This window comes from Rhopalosiphum padi, chromosome 1 (assembly GCF_020882245.1).
Source record: "Rhopalosiphum padi isolate XX-2018 chromosome 1, ASM2088224v1, whole genome shotgun sequence".
In the NCBI taxonomy this organism is placed as follows: Eukaryota; Metazoa; Arthropoda; class Insecta; order Hemiptera; family Aphididae; genus Rhopalosiphum; species Rhopalosiphum padi.
This window is the reverse complement of record NC_083597.1, coordinates 57,548,634-57,571,197: the sequence shown is the minus strand read 5'-3', so window position 1 is coordinate 57,571,197 and position 22,564 is coordinate 57,548,634. Positions and strand designations below refer to the sequence as shown.

Below are 22,564 nucleotides of genomic sequence, written 5' to 3'. Positions count from 1 at the left end.
ATCATGTACCGCAGCTACCTCTATAGGTATATATTACACTGCCGCTGCAACCCGTCTCGAGGAGAGCGGTTCATTGAATGGTAATTCCCGATGCCCCGGTAATTAGTTCGACCACCTCTAGCGTACTTATGACAATTGTTTTCGCCGTAAACGCATTCCACAGCGGGGCCGCCACGCGCGCACACGTCGCCGCCGCAGATAAGGTGTCCATTGAAATGCGTGCGCCGGCGGCGCATTTATCTTACGCCCGGACAATATCGTACTTATAGTATATTATAATATACACTGTGGATCGTATGGGGGACATAGTATAGTCGATCGCAAAACGCAGCTATTGGGCGGTACGTTTGTGAGACTTAAAAATATATAATATATCGTTCATAAAAATAATACATATAATATATTATAATACGGCTTTAATATATAACTATATATTATAGTTAAATACGACCAGTAGTAATGGTCATTTTGACGGTAACATGCGTGAAATGGCGAATACGTATTATTGTTACATATTATGATAATAGTAGATTATAAAAATCAGCGAAAAAATACATAATATTTTAATTTTCGAGTGTTTAGTAATAATAATACATTTTTTATTTTTTCAGTTATTCGATATGAAAAAATTTCAACAGAACGTATCCAGAGAATTGCGCAGAGCGTACCCTGACCGCAGGCGTCTAGAATGTCAATGTTTGAGTGCTATCAGCTTCGTTAAAAATGAACCAGACATGTTGGACAGCCCTATATGGGTGTTGATCATAAACGTCGTAGCCATGGATATGCTCAAATCGAAATTGCCACCAAGTAAGTTGTTTTTCGTAGAACTATGTTTTTTCCACTTGATTTTCTATCGCTGGGTGACAACTTATATTACAGTGTTGTCCTTTTTTGTCCTCTTTCATTTTCTCACTCATAAATATAAAAATATGTTTGTGTTGTACAAAGGGGGAGGGGGGTAGTCTTATCATTATTCAAATATATTATTTTATTTTTTATTTTTTATTTTTATTATTATTATATTAACCATTTTGACTTTGAAAGTATCATTATATTATCATTTTATGATATTGAACAGAAATTATTTTATTGAATCGAGTTGTCTGCAACCTAACCATGCATATTATTATTACTATTGATATAAATGAATAATTATATACCCATTCAATTTAAATAAACCATACTCGATAATAATATTGACGTTTATATATATACAATTTAATGTAAAATATTATATTTCTAAAAATATTTTGTTTTCCTCTATTTGTTGACGTTCATTAAAGTCTCCGAAAAATGTCATGATAATGCCATCAATAAGGAGTGCGATAATAATTATACAAATTACAAGTAAAAATATTTTTATATCATATATAGGAGTTACATAATATTAGGAATTTGTGGATTTATATATATATATATATATATATATATATATATATGTAATGGTCAATGATGTTATTGCGGGAAAAGACAACATTATAGCTTAAAGGTAATATCTATTCATTCTTTTGAAAATAAGAACTATTAAATCGTATAGGTACATTGCCCGGACATTAATGTTAAATAGATTTATCAAAGCCTAATCATCAAAAATTATTGTTATTTAAAGAGGAGGGAAAATTATAAATTATGCGTATTATGTAACATGTAAAAATGTACAAATTAGAATTAAAAATGTTTTATTAGCGCCAAAAAATAAAAATGTAATGATAATTAAGCCTCTTCAGCACCCCCTAGTTTTTTCATTTAAATCATGGCCTGAGTTAGCAATGTTTTTATTACCCTTACCACCAATCTTAGGAAGTAATTGGCATAACATTTTTAGTTCTTATAAAATTAATTTGTTTAGCAAAATTACCCTACTTTATAAGCTATAACACAATTTCCCGATTAATGACGTTATTCCTTCTCAGTTATCATCGTTTACCGAATCATATAAATATATATATATATATATATATATATTTATTTATTTATTTAATAATTATATGCACACACACTTGCCATTGACCTGGCAAAAAAAAATAAATAAAAAAGGCCGCAGATACAAATACAGTAGATAACACCTATATAGTAGCACAAGGCGTGAAATGAATGTGCGCGCCCGCATACATGCAATAATAGTCGCAAACAATGGACACACGGTCCTAATTTCTTTTGATTGGTCACAGGACCGCGATTTGATTAGTCGTATTTCAGCCCCGGAGGCTTGGGTTCCCACCGCGGTTTGATTCGTTCAACGGTCCTCCGGTGTATTATCATTATATTATATATTGATTCATATATTTGCAGCGATTCGGGTCACTGAACCGCAATGATTTTGATTCGAGGAAATCGTACCAAAGTTCATCATCGTTTGTCTCGAACACAAGCGCGAATATTACATATAATTTCAATGTATAGCCTGCACGTGGCAATATATCGCTGGATTCGTCATGATCGTTGTACAATTTAATATTTCATATATTATAAACACATAAAAAGGAACATCTTCAGACCACTATTTCGCGATCAGATCTTCGGGCGCAGTCATCTTAATCTGGAAATAACAGAATGATTAAATTCTATTTTGGTTGTACTCATCGTTTCCATAGAAAATTGTAAAGGTGGCTTAATAATGGACCGCATAATATAATGTTTCGAGTGTTCTTATGGTGTTGTATTACATCACCTATAGGAATATATAAAATGTACGCACTACAACAATATGTGGTTGAAGGGGCAAAACGTACTCTAAGGCTCCGAAGGCGCTACACATTTTAGGGATGTCAATAGTTAAAGAAGTGAAAAAAATTGTTTGTTTTGAGATTTAAAGGAAAATACTTATATAAAATTTTAACTCCTTTAATCATATATCAATTTCTGCCCATTTTGAATAGAATTATCAAATATATCTTATATATAATATTATGATATTATTGTTATAAAATTATATCCTTGTACGTGTGCGGTGCCTTCTCGCTGTCTCGCTACATCGATTTGTTATACAATCCCGCGAAATTCGTGACTGCACGCATTACACGCGGTAATAAATCGCATCATATAATATTATGTTATTTATTGTCTCAGGGGTTTTCTAGATTATTGTAATATTTTTGAGTTTCTGTGTGTAGCCTCGACCGATTAAATGTAACATTTATGATATACATTTATATATATTATATATATCTTACGTTTCACGAGTTCACAGGTCGATGGCAAAACTTTAATTATTATTTACGTTTTTGAGTTCCTTCTATATATAAATTAAACGAAAATGTCATCACGATCGACATACCACTGTCTATGCGTTATAAATTGGACCACGCAGATGCGATCTTTCGAGGTTAGGACATATTAAATTATTATAACCAAATAAAATAAAACTTTAACGTCAAATTTCGTGCGCTGCGTTTCGGATCACATTATTATTCTCGTATATATACATATAATATAGTCCATTATTATATCGTTTATTCGATAATAAAATAATATAGAGTTCAATCGTTGTGTTATATAACGTAGGTATACGCTAGTTTAACGATCGAGCGGGAATGTAGTTTTGCGGTCGGTCATCGGCATATTATATATTATTATTATAATGTTACGTGCTGCTACAACAGGTCTCCCGCGGATGATGTGTTTTACTCTCGTCGTACATTTATAAGTATATTTATATAAATGCACTTTGCAGCGTTACATTATTGTATACAATTGAACTTTTTTGATGCTAAAACATCGATCAATTTTTTCCGGTTTTTGGGATTATTACTTGTTTGAATACTAGTATTTGTATTTTACTTTTCAAATCAGGATTTCTATCCCGTCGCTATTATTTTATACATTAGGTTATATTATCATTTCCCTTCGTCACACATCGTAATGAGTTTATGCTTTTAATGACAAAAAAGAAATTCTTAATGATCAATCGATTTTCAAACAGGAACTACACTCTTCTAATAAATATATTGATGTGACGATAGAATTAAAAACGTTTGCTCGAAACCATTACGCTGAACATGATGCAGAAAAAGTCAAAATTTTGTTATAATCTGCAGAAGTGATCAGATAAATTTTCGCGTGCATAAGTGGAGGGATATTTTCACACGACTTTACGTGGTACTATCCGATCGACCGCTGCAGAGGGGAAAACATATGTCGTCCTATATTCGTATAGATCATGTCCCCGCGCTGCGTGGGTGGTCGGCCGAGTGCGCGCGCGTCGTTCGTGTAATATATTATTACGTCGTTGTCGTCGTCGTCGTGTCCGCGCTTGCGATATCTCGTCAAGTGCAGTTTTTGCCGTTTTTTTACGCGGCGGCAGTGACCTTTTAATTGGCGCACAGTCCGTCCGTCGCGGCGATTAATCCGTTTCGGTACAGTGTCCCGTTGTCGATGGCGCACTTGGAAGTATAATGTATATTATATATATATATATATATTCTCACATGTATATTAAACACAACCGTTAACCAGTGCAGATGATGAGTATCGCGGTCATGACTTATTTTATTATTATTCTCCTCGGTCGAGAGACACACGCGGAGACTAAGATGGGGACAAAGAGACAAAGCAAGATAGAAAAGGAAAGAGACACGCAACGAAATTATATATATATATATATATAATGCATTAATATGTGTGTATTGTGGTTATCGCGGTGGTAGGAGGGGAAAATCGGGCTGTCGACGGGAATGCGGACCCGGGGTTAAAACACTCTTAAAAAGGGATACGCGTTCGTTTGTTATGTGCATATATCTATTATAACTCGGTGCCAATTTCCATCGGTTTATGGTTTAAAACGGTCGCGTCAAACCGGACACCGCGTAATAATAATAGTAACACGTACTCGGGCTACCGTCGGTGTCGGCGATGTATTATTATATTATAAAGTAATCGATCGTACCGCGTTTTACGGAATAAAACAATATAATATAACATAATCGTATTTGGTGTTCGGATCAACGCATCATAGGCTTGGTTAATATTTTAATATTTTTACATATACCTAATATGAAGGATTCCATTGCTGGTTAGTCTCGTTTCTGTATAACGCGAATGGTTAATTTATAGTTCACAGAATAGAGAATAGAGGGAACGTTTCCCAGTTTTACATAATACACCTGAAATCTTCTGCATATTATTCTACTTCTCAATATCATCATAATATTCAATAAGAGGACATTTCCCATGCACGGGTTTATGAGTGATGCAAATGCCCTATAGTAATACCCACTGCAGATTGATATGAATTTTATTATTAGGGACCTACTTACAGCCTATAATATCAACTATATCAACACATTATTGTAATTTCTTCCGACTGTCTTTAATCGTCGTTGTCGTACGCATTGTTGTTTACGCAGTGAAACGGGCTACAGTGGACATTAAGAACCGGCCCAGGATCCCGATACCGGATGAGGACCCATACAGCATAGCGGGAGCAAACATGGTGGCCGCCACACGGGAACAGTTGATGATGCAGACGGCAGCGCGCAGGGGTGACAAACCACCAAAGCTGCCGCCCAGGGACCCGTCGAACCCTTACCCGCATGAAATACCTAAGGTAATAATATATTTAATTAATAACCAATAATTTATATAATATAATATGCAATTAGGTGGAATGAACAAATGCGTTAAGTGACGTTTTACACATTTTGAGATTGATATAATATGTACATTGTACACACTTTCATCCGTGTTACGTGGTGTAATAATAAAATTGCATTATTATCTTAGTGTGGGATTTTTAATAATATTTAGTGTGATGTGTGTTGTGTGTGTGTTTTATATATATCAAGTATAATTCTATAATAAATAATAATATATGCAATCACAGAGTTTTAGCGGGGAGTTGGGCGATGGGAAGCAGTCAGGTTATATCCCGCAAATAAAAAATATGAATAGGTCTGCGAAAAACTCTGAAATTGACACGCTAGTATAATTAAGCATATAAAGGCTAAACATCCGAGATTGGACGAATATTTAAAAGTATATAAATGCCATAATACGTGTTATTGCATATCAAGGTTTTGCGTTTTGCCAATTATTCTTTTCCACTCCAACCTCTAACACACACACGAATAGAATAATATTATCAGACTGTAATTAGGAAAATAATACCAATACTAAGGAATTATAGTACGAAAAATAACCATTTTTTAATAACTTCAACCCGGAGAAGTAATTGACTCGAAGAAAATTGGGGCATTATATTATGTATAATTATATATTTCATAATAGACGAGGTAAAACGATAAATATTTTATGATATTATGTACCTATACGGCTATACAGTCTTTTTGTTTTCCGAACGTACCTATTGAAGTGTTCAAATATTATACCCTGACAGTTTTAAATCTTGTCAGACTTCGCATGCACATGTAATTTTGTCGGAAGTGTTTCTCTATACTACATGCATTTTTTTTTCGTAATTGCAGCCCGACTACGACGACATCGAAGAAGAAGAAAACAGATTGGTAGGCTCCATGAAGCAGTTCACCTCGTCGAGGGGAAAGGACAAAGTCAAGGACAACAATAAAAAATACGGTAAATACTTACACATATGCTTATTTCGCCATACGTATTATTTAATACGACGATGTCCCTTCTCGCGCAGATATAATAATATAAAATATTATAATCTGCCATTAAATAAAACGTATAATAGCGGTGTGCGTGGCGGCACAGATTCTTAAATGGATTCTCCCGCCCATCACGGGTATGTTCAGTAAAGCTACAGCGCACACGTATATTATTTTTATACTATAATATATACATATAGGTATAATAATAAGCGCAGTTCTGTGTCCCGAAGCCGATTTCGCCACAGTGTAATCGTCCGGGGTTAGGAGGTGTCTGCGGTGCACACACATTTATGCATACTATACCTTTATTGTATATTAATATATTAAAACGTATAGAAAATTGTGTCAACGTCTGCAGCACATTAAAAAAATTATATATATTTTTTATTTTATTAACTTATAATAAAATCTTAACAATTTTGGTCATGAGATTGTGATATTTCGCAGCATTCGTGTATATTTAGTGCATTTACTTTCGTAAAATAAATTAACTTATAATATCTATACGCGTGACGCCAAACTTTTTTTTTTGAATTTCATGTCGTATGTAGAACAGCTATTATAGTACTTATATTAGTTATATTATGGCTTTTCTTAATGTACGACCATGTTTTAAATGCAAATTATATGAATTATAGACATGCATACACGTACCTTAAAAATAAGTGATGAGTGGCTGAAATTGTATCGACTATAATGATATAAATTATAAATAACACATAGAGGTATAAATTTATACTATAGAAAAATATTGGATTCTTTTAGTACAGAAAATAGTCTCTTTATTCGTTTTCATAAATTTAAATAAATATAAATATTATAAATTATAATAAATGACCATTTCTTAATTCTGTTGTACAAATATAAAAACAAGATTTGACCTCGTTTCGTTATCGGTGTCTTAATTATGTAATATGTGATCTATTTGCGACCAAAACAGTTTCCGCATAAATAGTAGCGAACATAAAACATATACATAGCTCGTGCGCCGAACAAAAAAATGGTTATGTACACTGTAAACGTAGTGAAAATAAATCGTGAATATTTCTCATCCTGTGAGGCCATTGATATTATTAAATTTATAATTGTAATACACGATTATCGCTATAATATAATATATATATAAATATCATGTTATATTATGATATCAATAGTATTATAAAACACTTGTAGTGTAAGTATTACAATCTTTCTCAGCAGATTCTCCCCAGCGCGGCACGGCGTTTCAGATGATTTCAAAAGACAAAACCTATATATTATTTTTACCATCATAACGCGTCTGCGTAATAATAATTATAATTTCTTTGCATCCGGTGACGACCTTGCCCGGTTTTCGTATTCTTTTTAATTCGTTTCGTCTAGATTACCTAATTCAACATAAAAAATACAACGAGGCAGTTAGTATACATACTATACTTATACGTCACGTCATTGTGGTGGGCATCGTCATTATATTATTATATTATAAGTACCTACATTTAATTTATATTATGCGATATCAGCAGCTGTCGCATATCCGTCTGCTACACCAGACGCCTGGTCGCTCCTATCATAAACTACCTATGCACATGGTGATTCACCAAGTATGCTTCACTCCAATTTTGTCTTTTATTCAAATTTTAATTTTCAGACTATTTATTTATTCTTAAAGACCATAATTTTAAACAATCTTCTCTTTCCATCAACCACAGAATCTTAATCCTAAAATCATAATTTTATCAAATGATAAAATGGGTTTAACATGCTTGGTAAATTACATTGTACGCCTGTATGATATATAATATTATATATTTATATGAATAGCCGATATAGGATAAGTACTACATAATAAAAACCGTAGATCCGTGATATGATTTACACCTTAGACGGGTTTTAGGTGTACAGTACAATTGCTGTCTCTGTGGTACTAGTACGGGTAGGGCAAGGCTTACACGGTCTTATTGTATCGTTTATGTTAATACGATTTCGGATTTTTAATGGCATTGGATATTATGCATACCACAATTTTCCCTATAAAAACATACCAATCATATCTTACTGAGTGAAGCTTAAATAAAAACCGATTTGAATTTATTCATCACGATCCTCGACCTATAAACTTTGATATCACTTTATCGACTTTTCAATTTTTTTCGATGTAATCCTTAAGTATTTTTTACTATTTTTTTTTAGTATCTAAAATTAAATTTGAAACGAAAATTTCAATGAAATACATGCCGTATTCCAACACGATTTTAATAAAGGCATGGCTAAAGTTAAATTTATAATAGAAAAATACTAACTTTCCAATTGATTTCATTACGTAGAAAATGCGCAATCTATACAATTATATCTCAAACCATACTTTACACTAAGACCTTAGAATTTAAATCGTGTTAGAAACAGCAGAACCAGAAAAATACAAATTCTTTCGCTTCCGAATTAAATCAAAGTAATTACATTTCTCTCTAACACTATTATATCTGGAAATCCTCCTATAGAATCCGGTTAAAGAGAAAAAGGTGTACAGAGACCTTTTTATAATTATGTTAACTTGAAAAAAAAATCATGATAAAAATGTTACACCTTGGTGCACTTGGGCGATTTCTTGACTAATTGTTCATGTTATGTACTGTACTTTATTATCCGCACAAGTGTTTACTGAAAATGATCTTACAGATTGTATAATTTCAAATAAATATATGTTAAAAATAGTGTAATATATTATAATTCTATATTATATTATGCACAAGTACGAAACGGGAAATTGGTACTCGCGTAATCCATTCGGATTACCGGTTACACGTTGTTATTATAGCTATTCTAAATGTTTGTGAATAAAAACTGCAGCAGCTAGGTGAAAGGCCGACTCGGTGCGCGCAGAACCGGCTGACGCACATACACTTTCACTAAACGAAACGGCATCTGCGTACCTTGACATTTAGTATCAATTTATTATTATTATATTTTAAGCACTCTGAGCTCGTTGTAATTATAAATTTTCGCTTGAATCGCGACACGAGAGAACGAGACGATAAGACAGACTGCGCGTACGACGATCGTGCAGGTGCCATGTATACCTGATATTTTAGGTGGTATTTAATATTTTGTTACGATATTACAAACAAAAGTTTCCAAATAGCCATTTTGATATCAAGTAGAAGACCTACCTAACCTTACCTAGAGGGACGAATACGCGATAAATCTAAAAAAGAAACGCTTGTGCAAAAAAAAAAAGTCTATAAATAAATATTATAATGTCTTTTTTAAATGTTTGACAGCGCTCGGGTACAGAGCGGATTTCCGAGATGCTTAGTACTGTATACGCATTTTATTAATCGAAAAATAACATCCAATTATTTATAAATACTAAATAGATTAAGCGAATGTTATAGTAGCCATAGCACTGCGTATAATTTTCTTTTTATAAAAACAAATTTTCTATTTTCAGACGACCCGTACTATTGCGGACTGAGAGCGAGAGTGCCGAACTTTGTCAAGACTTCCAACGGAAAAACCAAGGAATTCGTCAAAGACGTGCCCGCCGGCCCGAAGATGAGCACCGCCGTCCCGCCATCACGGTACCAACAGAATCCGATGGCCCTGTCCAACGGTCACCTGGCCACTGCCGCCGCCGTACACTATCATCATCACACGCAGCCCGCCATGTGGCACACGCGCAGCTTCGACAGCGGAATGGGTGAGCGATCGTTCGATATTACATTTCGTTGATAATTATTATTTAGTGAATTCGATAAACGTTTCGGATATAATATAATATAATCGATTGGTATATGCATGTACGGTATGGTGGTCAAGAGTTCCTCGCCATACCGGTAATCAATTGACTATTTTATTAAGCCTAACGATTATACGCATCTCCACGGCGAAATTTTCAATTTACTATTTCGATTTTATGCGGTCGATACTCAATGTTAACGGGGCTGAACGTTATCCATTTCCCGTTTCTTTTTTCGTTTCATTCAGCTGTACTATTATTGCATCCGCTGCGGATTTGTGACGTCGATCAAAATCGTTTTTCAACAGACTATACATAATATTATAATACAATTGTATACAAAATATGACGACAGTAGTCCATATAATCGTCGTTATTACAGTAAATATAAATGCGTTTGTTTATTTCTCTATATTAAAGCAACACTATTACGGAACTTATTTTTCACGTGACTAGAAATAATTAATATTCATTTTTGAATATTTTCATTCAAGTTATACCTATACTATTTAAAAAAAATTGAAACAAAAGGTATGTCTTATGTTTATTTCGAATAAGTATATAATTATTATAAGTACCTATATTTGTCGGTCAGATAAAATTACTTTCGAAACATTCAACATAGGTTTACTGTCACGTTATGTGTTTCAATTACAACACAGTATATAGACACTGTCTTATAACATAATATTCAAAACAGCTTACTGACTACTGTCCTAATGACTCGTTTCATTCAATTTCGTTATGAAAAAAAAAATTCTAATCTGCACGATTTTAGTCACAAATACCAATAAATAATTTAATATACATTTTTTAGTATAATATTAAGTATACACTATACATCTCACCGTCAATATTTTATTTACCGTATTTAATCCTACTTCCATTTGTCAGTTGTAAGTGCTCCATTAAAAAAAAATATATTTTACTCCAAAACCACTATCGTCAACTGTATTATATAAGTGTAATCTGCAATTTAAATTATACATTGTTACCTCATAGAGTCTGTTGTAAGCTGGTAAAATTATTATAATATATTATACATTATAATTTTTAATATAGGTAATATATAGGTACACGGTTGTTCGCAAAATATTCTCAAATCCCTTTATCATTTAATATAATATTATATTTTGTTACTTATTCTTATAATTTTTAAAGTAAAATATAGTACCTACCGCTATTTTTTATAAGTATTTTCAATGTCAAAATTTGAATTTGAATTTTTAATATAATATATTATGCCTAATTTAAGTGCATATTAAGCATTATCGGTGAATTATACTACAGTATCCGTCTCTTTTAAAGTCAAACGGTTTTATCTTGAATTAAAACCGCGTGTAGCGAATCCGTATTAAATATTGGTTGTAAAGGTTCTTTACAAAGCTTCCGGTACACATATTTTTACATGCCTATATATATATTATAAAAATTAAACGTCACATTGATTGTTTTTGCGGATTTTTCTTCACGGCTGTCGGCACGAAACCGGACCCCGTTATTCGAATATAATTGTGCCGGAAACGCCTATTATTATTGGGTACAATCGATTATCGAACTCGACCGTCATCAAGTCCACTACGATGAAAACCGTGACCTATGTATGGCGTATCGGTGTAGACGCATACAACGATTCTCGTTTTCTTCGGTATTGCGAACGATAGATTAAATCGAATTTAAAATGTACGGACCACAGGTACCTATGTACACAATATACAGTATGATAAATGATTGCACTACACGGAGGTTTCATAACGGCTCTTCGTTCGGTTAAGATCGGCATTGCTTTTACCTTCTTTGGAGTTACCACGAGTAACCGCGTTAGATTGATCTGAAACTACTGCAGAACAGAAAAGGATAAAAGGCTGTTTGCCAGGAAAAATATATAAAGTTTAATAATAATAACACGACCGCCTTAAAAATGTAATGTCAGTGGATTTCCGCCGGTGCGTTGGACTTTCGGTGTAGGTAGACTATTATATTATCGTTTATTACGTATAATATTATGTTATTTGTGACTGGAGCGGTGGACTCTGTAACAGTGTAACGGCTTGGCGAAAATATACGACCCCGCGTATTGCGCAATTTTATTATTTATGGTTATTATTATTATTGTTGTAAATTATTATATTATTTTTTAAAAACCGGTTTCATATAATCGTGTCCAAATAAGACGAAGACGACGACGCCTAAACGGTGTTCGCAAAATGACCAATTAGCAATAATTAGTCCACCGACTTCTCTGATCTCGCTGATGCGGTGAAACGAACGCGTAACAAATTTAATAATATTAAAATAGAATATTATAGACAATATATCAAAGTTCAATTGTATAGAAATCTATTATATTTTAATATTTTTTTATTATTTTTTATCAATTTTCTGGCAAATAAAAAATAAAAGAAGTAGGAAGTTTGTCCTGTTTGCTAATCATAATATTACATACTGGTATATTAATTAAAAATATTGTGTAGTGAAAAATCTACAACATACATACACGCGCGATCGTTTCGTATAGTTTAATTGCTCTAAATTACAAAAATGTTATAGGTAGGTATTAGGTATGTATAAGAGCACTTAAATTAGTCTACGTTCTTAAGTTATAGGTAAAAAATGTATTTTATATTTTTAACTTTTTAAGTAGATATAACATTAAAACAAACAAATTGTACACGGAAATCTATAATATTGAAACAAATTAAGTTTTTATCCCGAGTTTTTAATTTTTTGATGTATAGAGATTTGAGTTATAATATACTCGTACACTGTGGAATGTATAATGTACGATTTATAGTAATAGTCTTCTAGCCGAATAGACGTACAACAGATTTTATGTAATATTAGCTATTATATGTGTAAACGCGTATTAATGATTTTGTACTAAATGTAAATGTTTTTTTTTACGTTTTTCAGACGCCGAAGTTTTCGATTCACCGTACAACCACATCTACGGACGGTTGCCCATACCCACCAGAGGTTACATACCGACGGGACACAGGACTCCAATGTACGTTGGCGAATGGGACTAACGATACCACTTGGACGGAGTGACCATGGTCGATTCGCACTTCTCATCAACGAAAATCGAAATGATACAATTTTAAAAGAAAAGAAAAATTAAAAAAAAAAAATCATTATATTATATAGATCCCTTTTCGTTTTTTTTTCTCTCGACTGATGGATTTATATTATACACATATATATATATAAATTACGTACATCTATATTATATATTATAACATAATGTATCGGAAAACGATTTCATGAGCTTTTTTTATAACTATTCTCTCTTTTTTAATATATACATATCGATATTATATAAAGTATTTAGTAGGTATATGTTTTTGTGATTTTTTTTTTGTTTTCGATTTTATTTAATTATTCGTCGCTGGTACGAAACGCGATGAAAATCCGTACTACTGCAGTGTACATTCGTTTTATTATAATCGTATTATAATAATTATGTGAATATTATGCATATAAGTTTTACAATAGTATGAAATAACTCGCGCGGGCCCTTTTATTACGGATATATGTATAGCAGCGGCATCAGTGACGTGCTACAATAATCATTACATATAAAATAAATTATGTCTCTTAAATTATAGTCTAGCGCACGTCATCGTATCATCGTTTTGGAAAAATTCGAAATCTTCCATCGACGACGTGTGTGACCATTTATCATCCCACGGTCGTCGACCATGCACACATACACACACACACAATCACAGGTATCGTATTGTTATAATTCTCGTGTACACCTTGTTGTCTGACTGCCGAAAAACCGCGTCATCGCGGTGATAATAATAATATTATGTATAGTATAATTGTTCGTAGAAAGCGAAAAACAGAAAAGCGAAATTCAGTCGTACAGAGCTAGCATTCGCCGACGACGTCGGTGTCGACGATGTGTATATAAGAGGTACGCGTGTTTAAGGATACGATTTTTTTTTTTTATTTTACGAAACTTACCGTGTGAAAATAAATAGATCGAATTGAGGATAGAGAAAAAACAGCAAAAAAAATAAAAATATAAAAAAAAAACACAAACCGGTGTGGGGAGACGTAAAATCGATCGAATTCTTCGTATATAATATACCTGTAATGCGTTAAAAGAAATAAACAATTTTTAATTCGTAGCAAAGAGATTAAGTTTAATTTTTATGAAAACAAATAAATTCGTATTGTATAAAAGTAATTTATATATTATCTTTGTTGTTTATTATTATTATGATTTTTTTTTTTTTATATTTTAAGCTCGCGCGCTATTCGTATATATAGTATTATAATATATATAGGTACGTTACGATTAGACTTTTTAGGTTTAATGCATATTATAATTATTAGTATTATCGACATTATTATAATGATATATACATATACATTGTACGCCTATTTTATATGCCCTTTTTTCCCTCTCAATTTTTTTTATTATATAGTGAAAAATAACACGTAAGTTTGACGCTCGCGACCGACGCACTGAATTTTATAACATAATAATTATTACAATATAATATTATGGTCATAATAATATACGCGTATTATTAAACTATTATAATTTTCTTATAAGGTTCGCGTGCGTCGACTGCGTTGTTCACACTTGTTGTCGTATATATTTATAATATATATATATATACAATCAACGATTATGTGAACAATATTATAATATTATGCGTATACATACCAGTTAATTATAATATTATTCTTATTGTTAAGTTTATATTTAAGTTTATTTTAAGTCTATATTATCGTAATCCAAATTTTTATTTCATGACAGTATATAATTATTATTATTATTATTATTATTATGTTTTTCGTCTATATTATATATAAATTGTCTTGTATTTCTATATAATTATATGTGTTTTAACGATAGTAATGATAACAATATACAATAATATAAAAAAAAATTTTTAATGTTTTTATTTTGATAGCATCCGAATGGTGTAAATCTGATTTAAAAATTCCTTGATATAGGTAGACTAAGTATATCCGTAGTTTCATCACTTTCAAATTAGGATAAGTCGAGTAGAATATGAGCTTAAACCAGGACAAACACATAAAATAAGTTTGGTGACAAAATTCGGATGAATACGAGTTGGTTACCAGGTTGTTTATAGGTAGCATTCGAATTGATTCCCGGGCTGTCTGCAGGTTACAATGGTTACATACGAATTGGTGAGTATCAATAATGACAATATAACTATGTTAAATTAACTTTTAAAATTAAAGAAAAAAAATAATATGGAATGAATTTTAAGTTAAAAATTAAACCGTTATTTAATTTTCTAACGTTTTCACTGATAAATTTATCCTTTTCATTAACTTTAGTGAAAAAATGTGGGTAAAAAAAAATTGTGAATTCAGATTTCCATGAAACGATTCGCAACGGTTCGTCTTAGTGAAGCTAAAAAGTTTGCCCACATTTTTGGTAAAAAATCATTGCCACTTCAATTTAATCGTAACCAAAAAATACGTAAATTTTTTCTTCTACTGGTTTTATAGCCATCAACTCAACACAGATTTTTGTATTACATAATCAGGTGACAATAAAGACAATTAAAAAAAGTATTTAATATTTGTTCAATCTCTGATCCTTTATATTAAAAGTCATTGGAGAGTTCTAGGATTTGAATTCCCCCTCGCCGCCTATCCTAAGTTGAATCTACATCTTTTTAATTTAGATAGTGGCCAAACTTCAGTAAGGTGAGGTAAGGTAATTTTTTCAAAATCTACATAAATGTTTTAAAATCTCAAATGATTTTCTACAAATTGAAATACTAATGTGTAAGTATAGTACCGTTCTTATCGGGCGATTGGTAAGCACCTTTAAACTAGAACCAATTTCTACACTTTATTTGACTCGGGAACTAATTTCGCTTTAACATAAAGTTAATATCAGACTATTAATTGGTTTGGCCAAAAAGGAAATCGTACGGTTTTGATCGAAAAGAGTCTCATCGCCCTACATTATATATATAGTAGCTCCGAATTAGTTCTTACAGTCTCATTCGAACCCACATATATGTAGAATAATATATAGATACCACATCCGAGTGATCTCTGCAATTCCGATAAGAACCCACGATGTGGAACCAGCTCCGGGAAATCTTTTTCCGATCCGGACGCAACGAGCGCACGCGTAGGTACCTACGTATTCGTATTTCGTGTCACGTAAAATCGTTATTGTTATTTTTTTTTTTTTAATAAAACGAGACAAGTCCAGTTTCCGAAAAGAGTATGAACACTTGTTGGGCCGACTGCGAAGCTTGAGGACGTTAATAATAACGATAATAATATGACATTGTATACACGGTGTACGCGACGATATGCACGTCCGCAGAAAAAAATCATATCGCCGTTTTCCGACGTCCCGCAAGAGCCATCGCCATCGTCCCGTATGGGGTTATGTCGCGGTGAAAAAAATCGTCGCGCAAGTACGCCGTTGTGTGTATACGCTGTAGCTCTGAATTTAATATTTATTATTATTATTATTATTGCGAATTCCTCGTCGTCCGTCCGTCGTCGTACGAGCGCGTAATAACAATAATATGTAACGCGATACGCCCTAACAGACTCGGCTAATCTCCGCGCGGGGACCTTGAGTCGGGACAATTACAGATTATCGTTGCTATCGATCCCAGTCGGAGCATATGTCAGCGTGTTGAATATATAATAATGTTCCGACGATCTGCGGGTAGGCACTCAGCGCCCGCAGTATAAACAATATTATAATAACAATTATTTACATAATAATAATAATAATATGATATGCTACCTACATGATATTATAATAATATATAATATAGCCGTCCGTTGCCGAGTCAAAGGCGAGCGCGCGTGCGACGCGGGTGAAGTGTATTAAAATATTAAGAGAAAAAAAATCATCGACATGATTATTATCGATTTTCGCGAGCGTACATATTATTATATATACCTATACACCATATACGCTTGACCATAATATAACGTAACGTGTCTTGTTTTTTTTTTTTGTTTATTTTTAATGTACGCGCACGTACGACGCGTAATGTATTATAATGTTATCCCGTGACAATAATTACCGGCGGCCCGGAACTGTTTTATCACTACGACAACGATAATATGATATACCTATAATTATATGTAAATATATTTTCGTATCATCGTGGAGGTGTATAATTTAATACACCGTGTGTAGTTGTGATAGATCAGATCGGGCCGTCATCTTTTGTCCGCGGTATGTATATTTATGAGTAAAAAAAAAATTGTAGTAGGAAATGAAAGAAAAAATAAAGGTTGACCTTAACCGAGCGGATTTTCTGCGGACGAGCATCTCAAATTTCGTGGAACTTATATTTTTTTTGTTTATATATTTTTTCACGGCCCACAGCGATCCGTTGCTGTGACGGGCGTTGTTTGGGCGTAGATTGGTCCTTAGACACATGGGGGCTTTAATAATATTTCTAGAATGATTTATGTAATCGAAATATTATCGTTATCGCATAAACAGACTTGTACGTAATACCTACACTCGTCCTTAAGAAAGATGTAAAATTAAATCATTGCGATTAAAGAAACTGAAAATGTAAAAAAATAAATCATTCAAAATACGTTTTTCAAAACGAAGTTTAAACAATAAAGTTGGTTTTTAGAGTATAAAAAATACGACAGTTTTTGCAGTGGTTCTCCGTATACTTCCCAAATAAAACTACTAAGACTATATATTATAATGACATTTCTATTGTATAATATATGATCTACATATGCACTTGGAGTAAGCATTATACTTATATACAGTGTGATTCATCAGGCATGCTCGGCTGGATATAGCAGACACAGAAGCAGTTGCTAGACGCACATAGTATAGTTGGAACTTGGAAGTCCTTCGGGTTTCTGGTAAATAATTAAATCACATTATTATTTTAAATTAGATAATTATACGTGTGAGTAAATCGTTGTTTTTTTTTTTTTGGTTTTATGATTGTTGTCATTATTGGACGTCGTGAAAACGGACCTATCAGTGATCGTCAAAGACGTGTGAAACAATTAAAAACGTATCAATCAATCGTAATAGTTGTTTCGAGTATATAATTAATTTCAGCAGAAATTAATCGAATAATACAAAAAAAAAGTCGAAAAATTTGTGCATTTTAGGACGATTGTAATGTTCTGATCATAATATCTCTACAGTCTGTGATGTTACGAACACGTTGTAGCTAAATAGGTAATTTAGTTTACGATTATGATTAACTGATTCAGTTTAGGGCAAAAGCTTCTATTATATATTTTATAAAGAAGAGAATTTCTTGTGCATTGACCGGATAGATTTTTAATATTTACAATTTTGAATAAATTATTAATGGTAAATGGTTAAAAATGATCGAAATTATTATTTTAAATTAAAACATACTTATATTTATAAAAAAATGTAAATAGTAAAAATCTTTCCGGTCAATGCACAAGAAATTCTCTTCTTTATAAAATATATAATAGAAGCTTTTGCCCTAAACTGAATCAGTTAGTCATAATCGTGGAAATACGGAGTATCTTTGTTCTTATATTATGTGGGAGATAGGCAGAGAAAACAAACGCTGGTCTCGTAATAGTTTGTCCAAAAAAACAGAATTATTCAAAAGTAAATTGTATAAATACGTAAAATTTAAGTTGTAAGTTTTTAATATTTTATACCTAGTTTTGCAGTGTTTATCAGTCGGAACCCAACATTTACCTATCCCCCTTTTACGAGTAGATGTTTTATGTATTCTGTACTTTTTAATTATTATCTATTTTTAATTTGAACTAAATTTCCTATTGTGGGAGATAGACAGAGAAAACAAATGCTGGTGTGTAGCGGCCCCATAAGGGAACAAATGACGAAATATACTAATAATAATATAATGACCCAATAAGAATTTGTTAAATGTTTATCATTTAAGTTTTTACATAAAACATGATATTTATGCGTATTAACATTTTTTCAAGACTCAATTTTTAATTATTTATACCATATTATATTGTTTATTTAGAACATGATAATATTAAAAAAAAACCACATATATTTTAATTTATATATTTATTTTCTGGTACTCAAGTTACCTACTACCTTTTTATAGCGTCACATATCGAAAAGTATTAGTAATATTGATTTTTTTTTTCTTAATTTGAAGTCTTTATATTATATTAGAATTTAAATTATGTATAGGTAAAAATAAAATTATAAAAAAATAGTTTCAAAAAACATTAAACTTTTACAGGAAATTAGTGTTTTTTTTTTCTAAAAGAATCACTAAGTTAAAGACGTGATTTTGCATTTTTTTAACGACATTATTTGGAAAGCAACAAACAGTTCTCATAATGAATTCGCAATATATTTCGGAGGCCGTATAAAACACAAGTGCGATCGGATTAAAAAAAAAATGTCAATGACCGTGACGCGTTTTCATCACACACACACACATACACATACATAATTGTATATACTATAACTACAAAGATGTGTGTATTGTAAAGATCAAATTTAAATTTGATCGAAAAACTGTATGTATATAGATTGAATGATAGCGTAATTTCATCTTAGTGATTCACCAAGCATGCTCATTTCTCACCTCCATTTATGTTTCTGTAATAATGAACTATTTAAAATAAATTGTATGTTAATCAAAATTCAAATGAGTATAAGTTTTGACATATTGAAATGTATAAACTGAGGATTAAAGTCCTTATAAATATTTTTAGTAAAATATAAAATAGATATGTTATTGGATCAATAGTACCTATTTATTATACTTAGATGATTTTTACAAATTATAAAAAATATCGATAGACCTATTGGCTGTTACATTTCATGTATGACCTGTTATTGAAGCTGATTTAAGGATCACTCTGTATTTATAAATTTATAGATAAGTTGCACAATACACATGGTACTATATATTTAAGACCAAATAAAAAATGGGTTTCCTTGAATAGAGAGAGAAACATCAGTGTTTCTACATGTAACCGTAAACAACATAATTTCCTACGGTAAGATTATATATATGGTACCTTTCGTGTCTTTTTAAAACGTTTTAATCACGAAACTACCACTTTAATAATAATTAATATAGGAAAAACATTTATTCTTAAAACCTTAAAATAACATTTTAGAATTTACAAAAAAAAAATATTTTTATTTAAATTGTATATTCAAGAAGGATATTTTTTTAATAGTTTTTAATTCATGAATCTCAAACATATCCAACGAATATACTTTATCATTAATTAACATTTATACCTAATTACGTAATTAAGTTTTGATGAGTGGTGTAAATAGAGAGGCGGGTGTAATATACTCGCGAATTTTATGTATGTGCACTATAATAATATGTTCTTACACGATGATTTCAACTTTAATATCTTACATTAATTTAAAATATTTCAAATTATGTAAAAACTTTATTTTTTCAAGATCTCGAAGATCGGAGTATGTGTATGACCTTAAAAATAAACCTTAATATATTTTTAATGATATATATTTTTTTTTAAACTTCAAGAAAAATAATTTGTTCACAGCTGTTCATATGAAAATATAGATTTTTTTTTTGACAAATGAAAAAAAATCGTTCGAAAAAAACAAACATTTCACGCTGAAAAAAAAATCCGTAACATTATCGTAATACCTACCCAAACATTATCATTATTATTTTAGTATAATATAAGCGCACGCGTATGTTTTATTGTCACGAGGGGGTCGACGTACGCTAATCATATATACAAAATTATAATACGTGTGTAGGTACAATGAAAATAGTAAATACAACGATATTATTCTTATATTATATTATACGACCACAGCCGCAGTCACCTCCGACGCAGAAATAGAATATAATTATTATTATTTAAATATTTCGCACGATAATTTTATCGCTTCGAGAGTATACTTATGTAGTTGTGTAATATGTATAATATTACACGACTTACGGGCGGACTATTGTCTCGTGACATCGCATAAAAAAATTATTTGTTAACGATATATATATATATATATATATATTACAATATCACAGCTATAATATCGAACGTATTCAGTGATTCTGTTATGTATCCGTTTAAATAATAATGTAAAATTGTCTACGAAATGAGTAGGTAGGCACTTCGCGGAGCCTCCGAGAGAGTAGCTATCGCATAGCAAACCGCGCGCGTTTCAATCTAAGGTCATCGATTTGAGATATGTCGTTACACATGATACATAAAAGACGGGACACTTTATATTGGACTTGTGCCGGTATAAGAGCCATTCACCTTGCGGGCGGACTGCGGTGCGTGTAGGAGCTCGACGGAAACAAAATATAAATAAAACAATAAAAATATTGCGACCCGTCATCAAGGACCTGTCGTTTTTCGACCGCAATAATCATGCACGAGTCTATACGCGAACTATACATGCTATACTATTATAGTTTACGACTGCGGGAACGCGTGTGGTCATCATCCGGTTACCGCAACTATGGTATATAATCATAAAGTACGTATATGATATATAAATGCCATCCTACGTTCATACGTCTCATTGTGGAAGCCCATACATGTATCAATTATTATTGTAGCTATATCAGAATAATGCGAATGTCGTATATCGGAAAATAACATGCTTCAACGATGAGATAATATGATGATGAGTCTTGTGCCAGAATCGTGTCGTTAAAATTTCATCGTGAATGGGCTCGGGACTTATCAAACTAGTCTCTCCCTAGATATTTTGTACACAATATCTTACAAATTATCTTATTTTTAAGTGGTATAAAATTATATTATATAACCGTCAAAAAATTAGTAATTAAATTATTGTATTTGAGAGTGAAGACACATACTTAAGTTTAAAAATTGAGAGGGGTTAGTGAACCATAAAACTCTAAAAGTCGTGTATTTTGGGACCAAATGAATGTATAATTCGGATTTTCTTATAGATATTTTCGTTGCAAACGCACTTCATATAATAATATAATTAATTATTAAAAATCAAACTCACACAAAACACATTTAAATTGATTAATATGAATGGTTTAACTTAAAGTGAACGATGTAAACGTAGCTTTACAGAAATGACTCAACGGCATACTTGACTTATGCAATACTCACTGATGGTTAGTAGATGTTGAATTGCATATAATTTCATAATGAATAATTTAAAATTAAAATCTTAACATAATATTGATGTGAATATATTTTTGATACAGAAATTAAAATAATTTCTTACATTTGAAAATGAGCATAGAATTAGTATTGTTTTGTTAGTAAAATTTTTAAAAATATA

General features: G+C 31.7%; 1 protein-coding gene across 3 annotated transcripts in view; it reads left to right on the top strand.

Annotated features, from left to right (window-relative positions):
* LOC132918341 (uncharacterized) overlaps positions 1 to 14,487 on the top strand; it is a 152,006-nt gene extending 137,519 nt beyond the window's left edge. For 2 of the 3 annotated variants that reach the window (XM_060979527.1, XM_060979529.1), the window contains exons 6-10: positions 612 to 810; positions 5,340 to 5,548; positions 6,426 to 6,534; positions 10,003 to 10,251; positions 13,204 to 14,487. In XM_060979527.1, the coding sequence (XP_060835510.1) occupies positions 612 to 810; positions 5,340 to 5,548; positions 6,426 to 6,534; positions 10,003 to 10,251; positions 13,204 to 13,319 (882 nt within the window). In that variant the 3' untranslated portion in view covers positions 13,320 to 14,487. The remainder of the gene's footprint in view (positions 1 to 611; positions 811 to 5,339; positions 5,549 to 6,425; positions 6,535 to 10,002; positions 10,252 to 13,203) is intronic. The other variant, XM_060979528.1, reaches the window with a different exon arrangement.
* Positions 14,488 to 22,564: the final 8,077 nt, after the last annotated feature.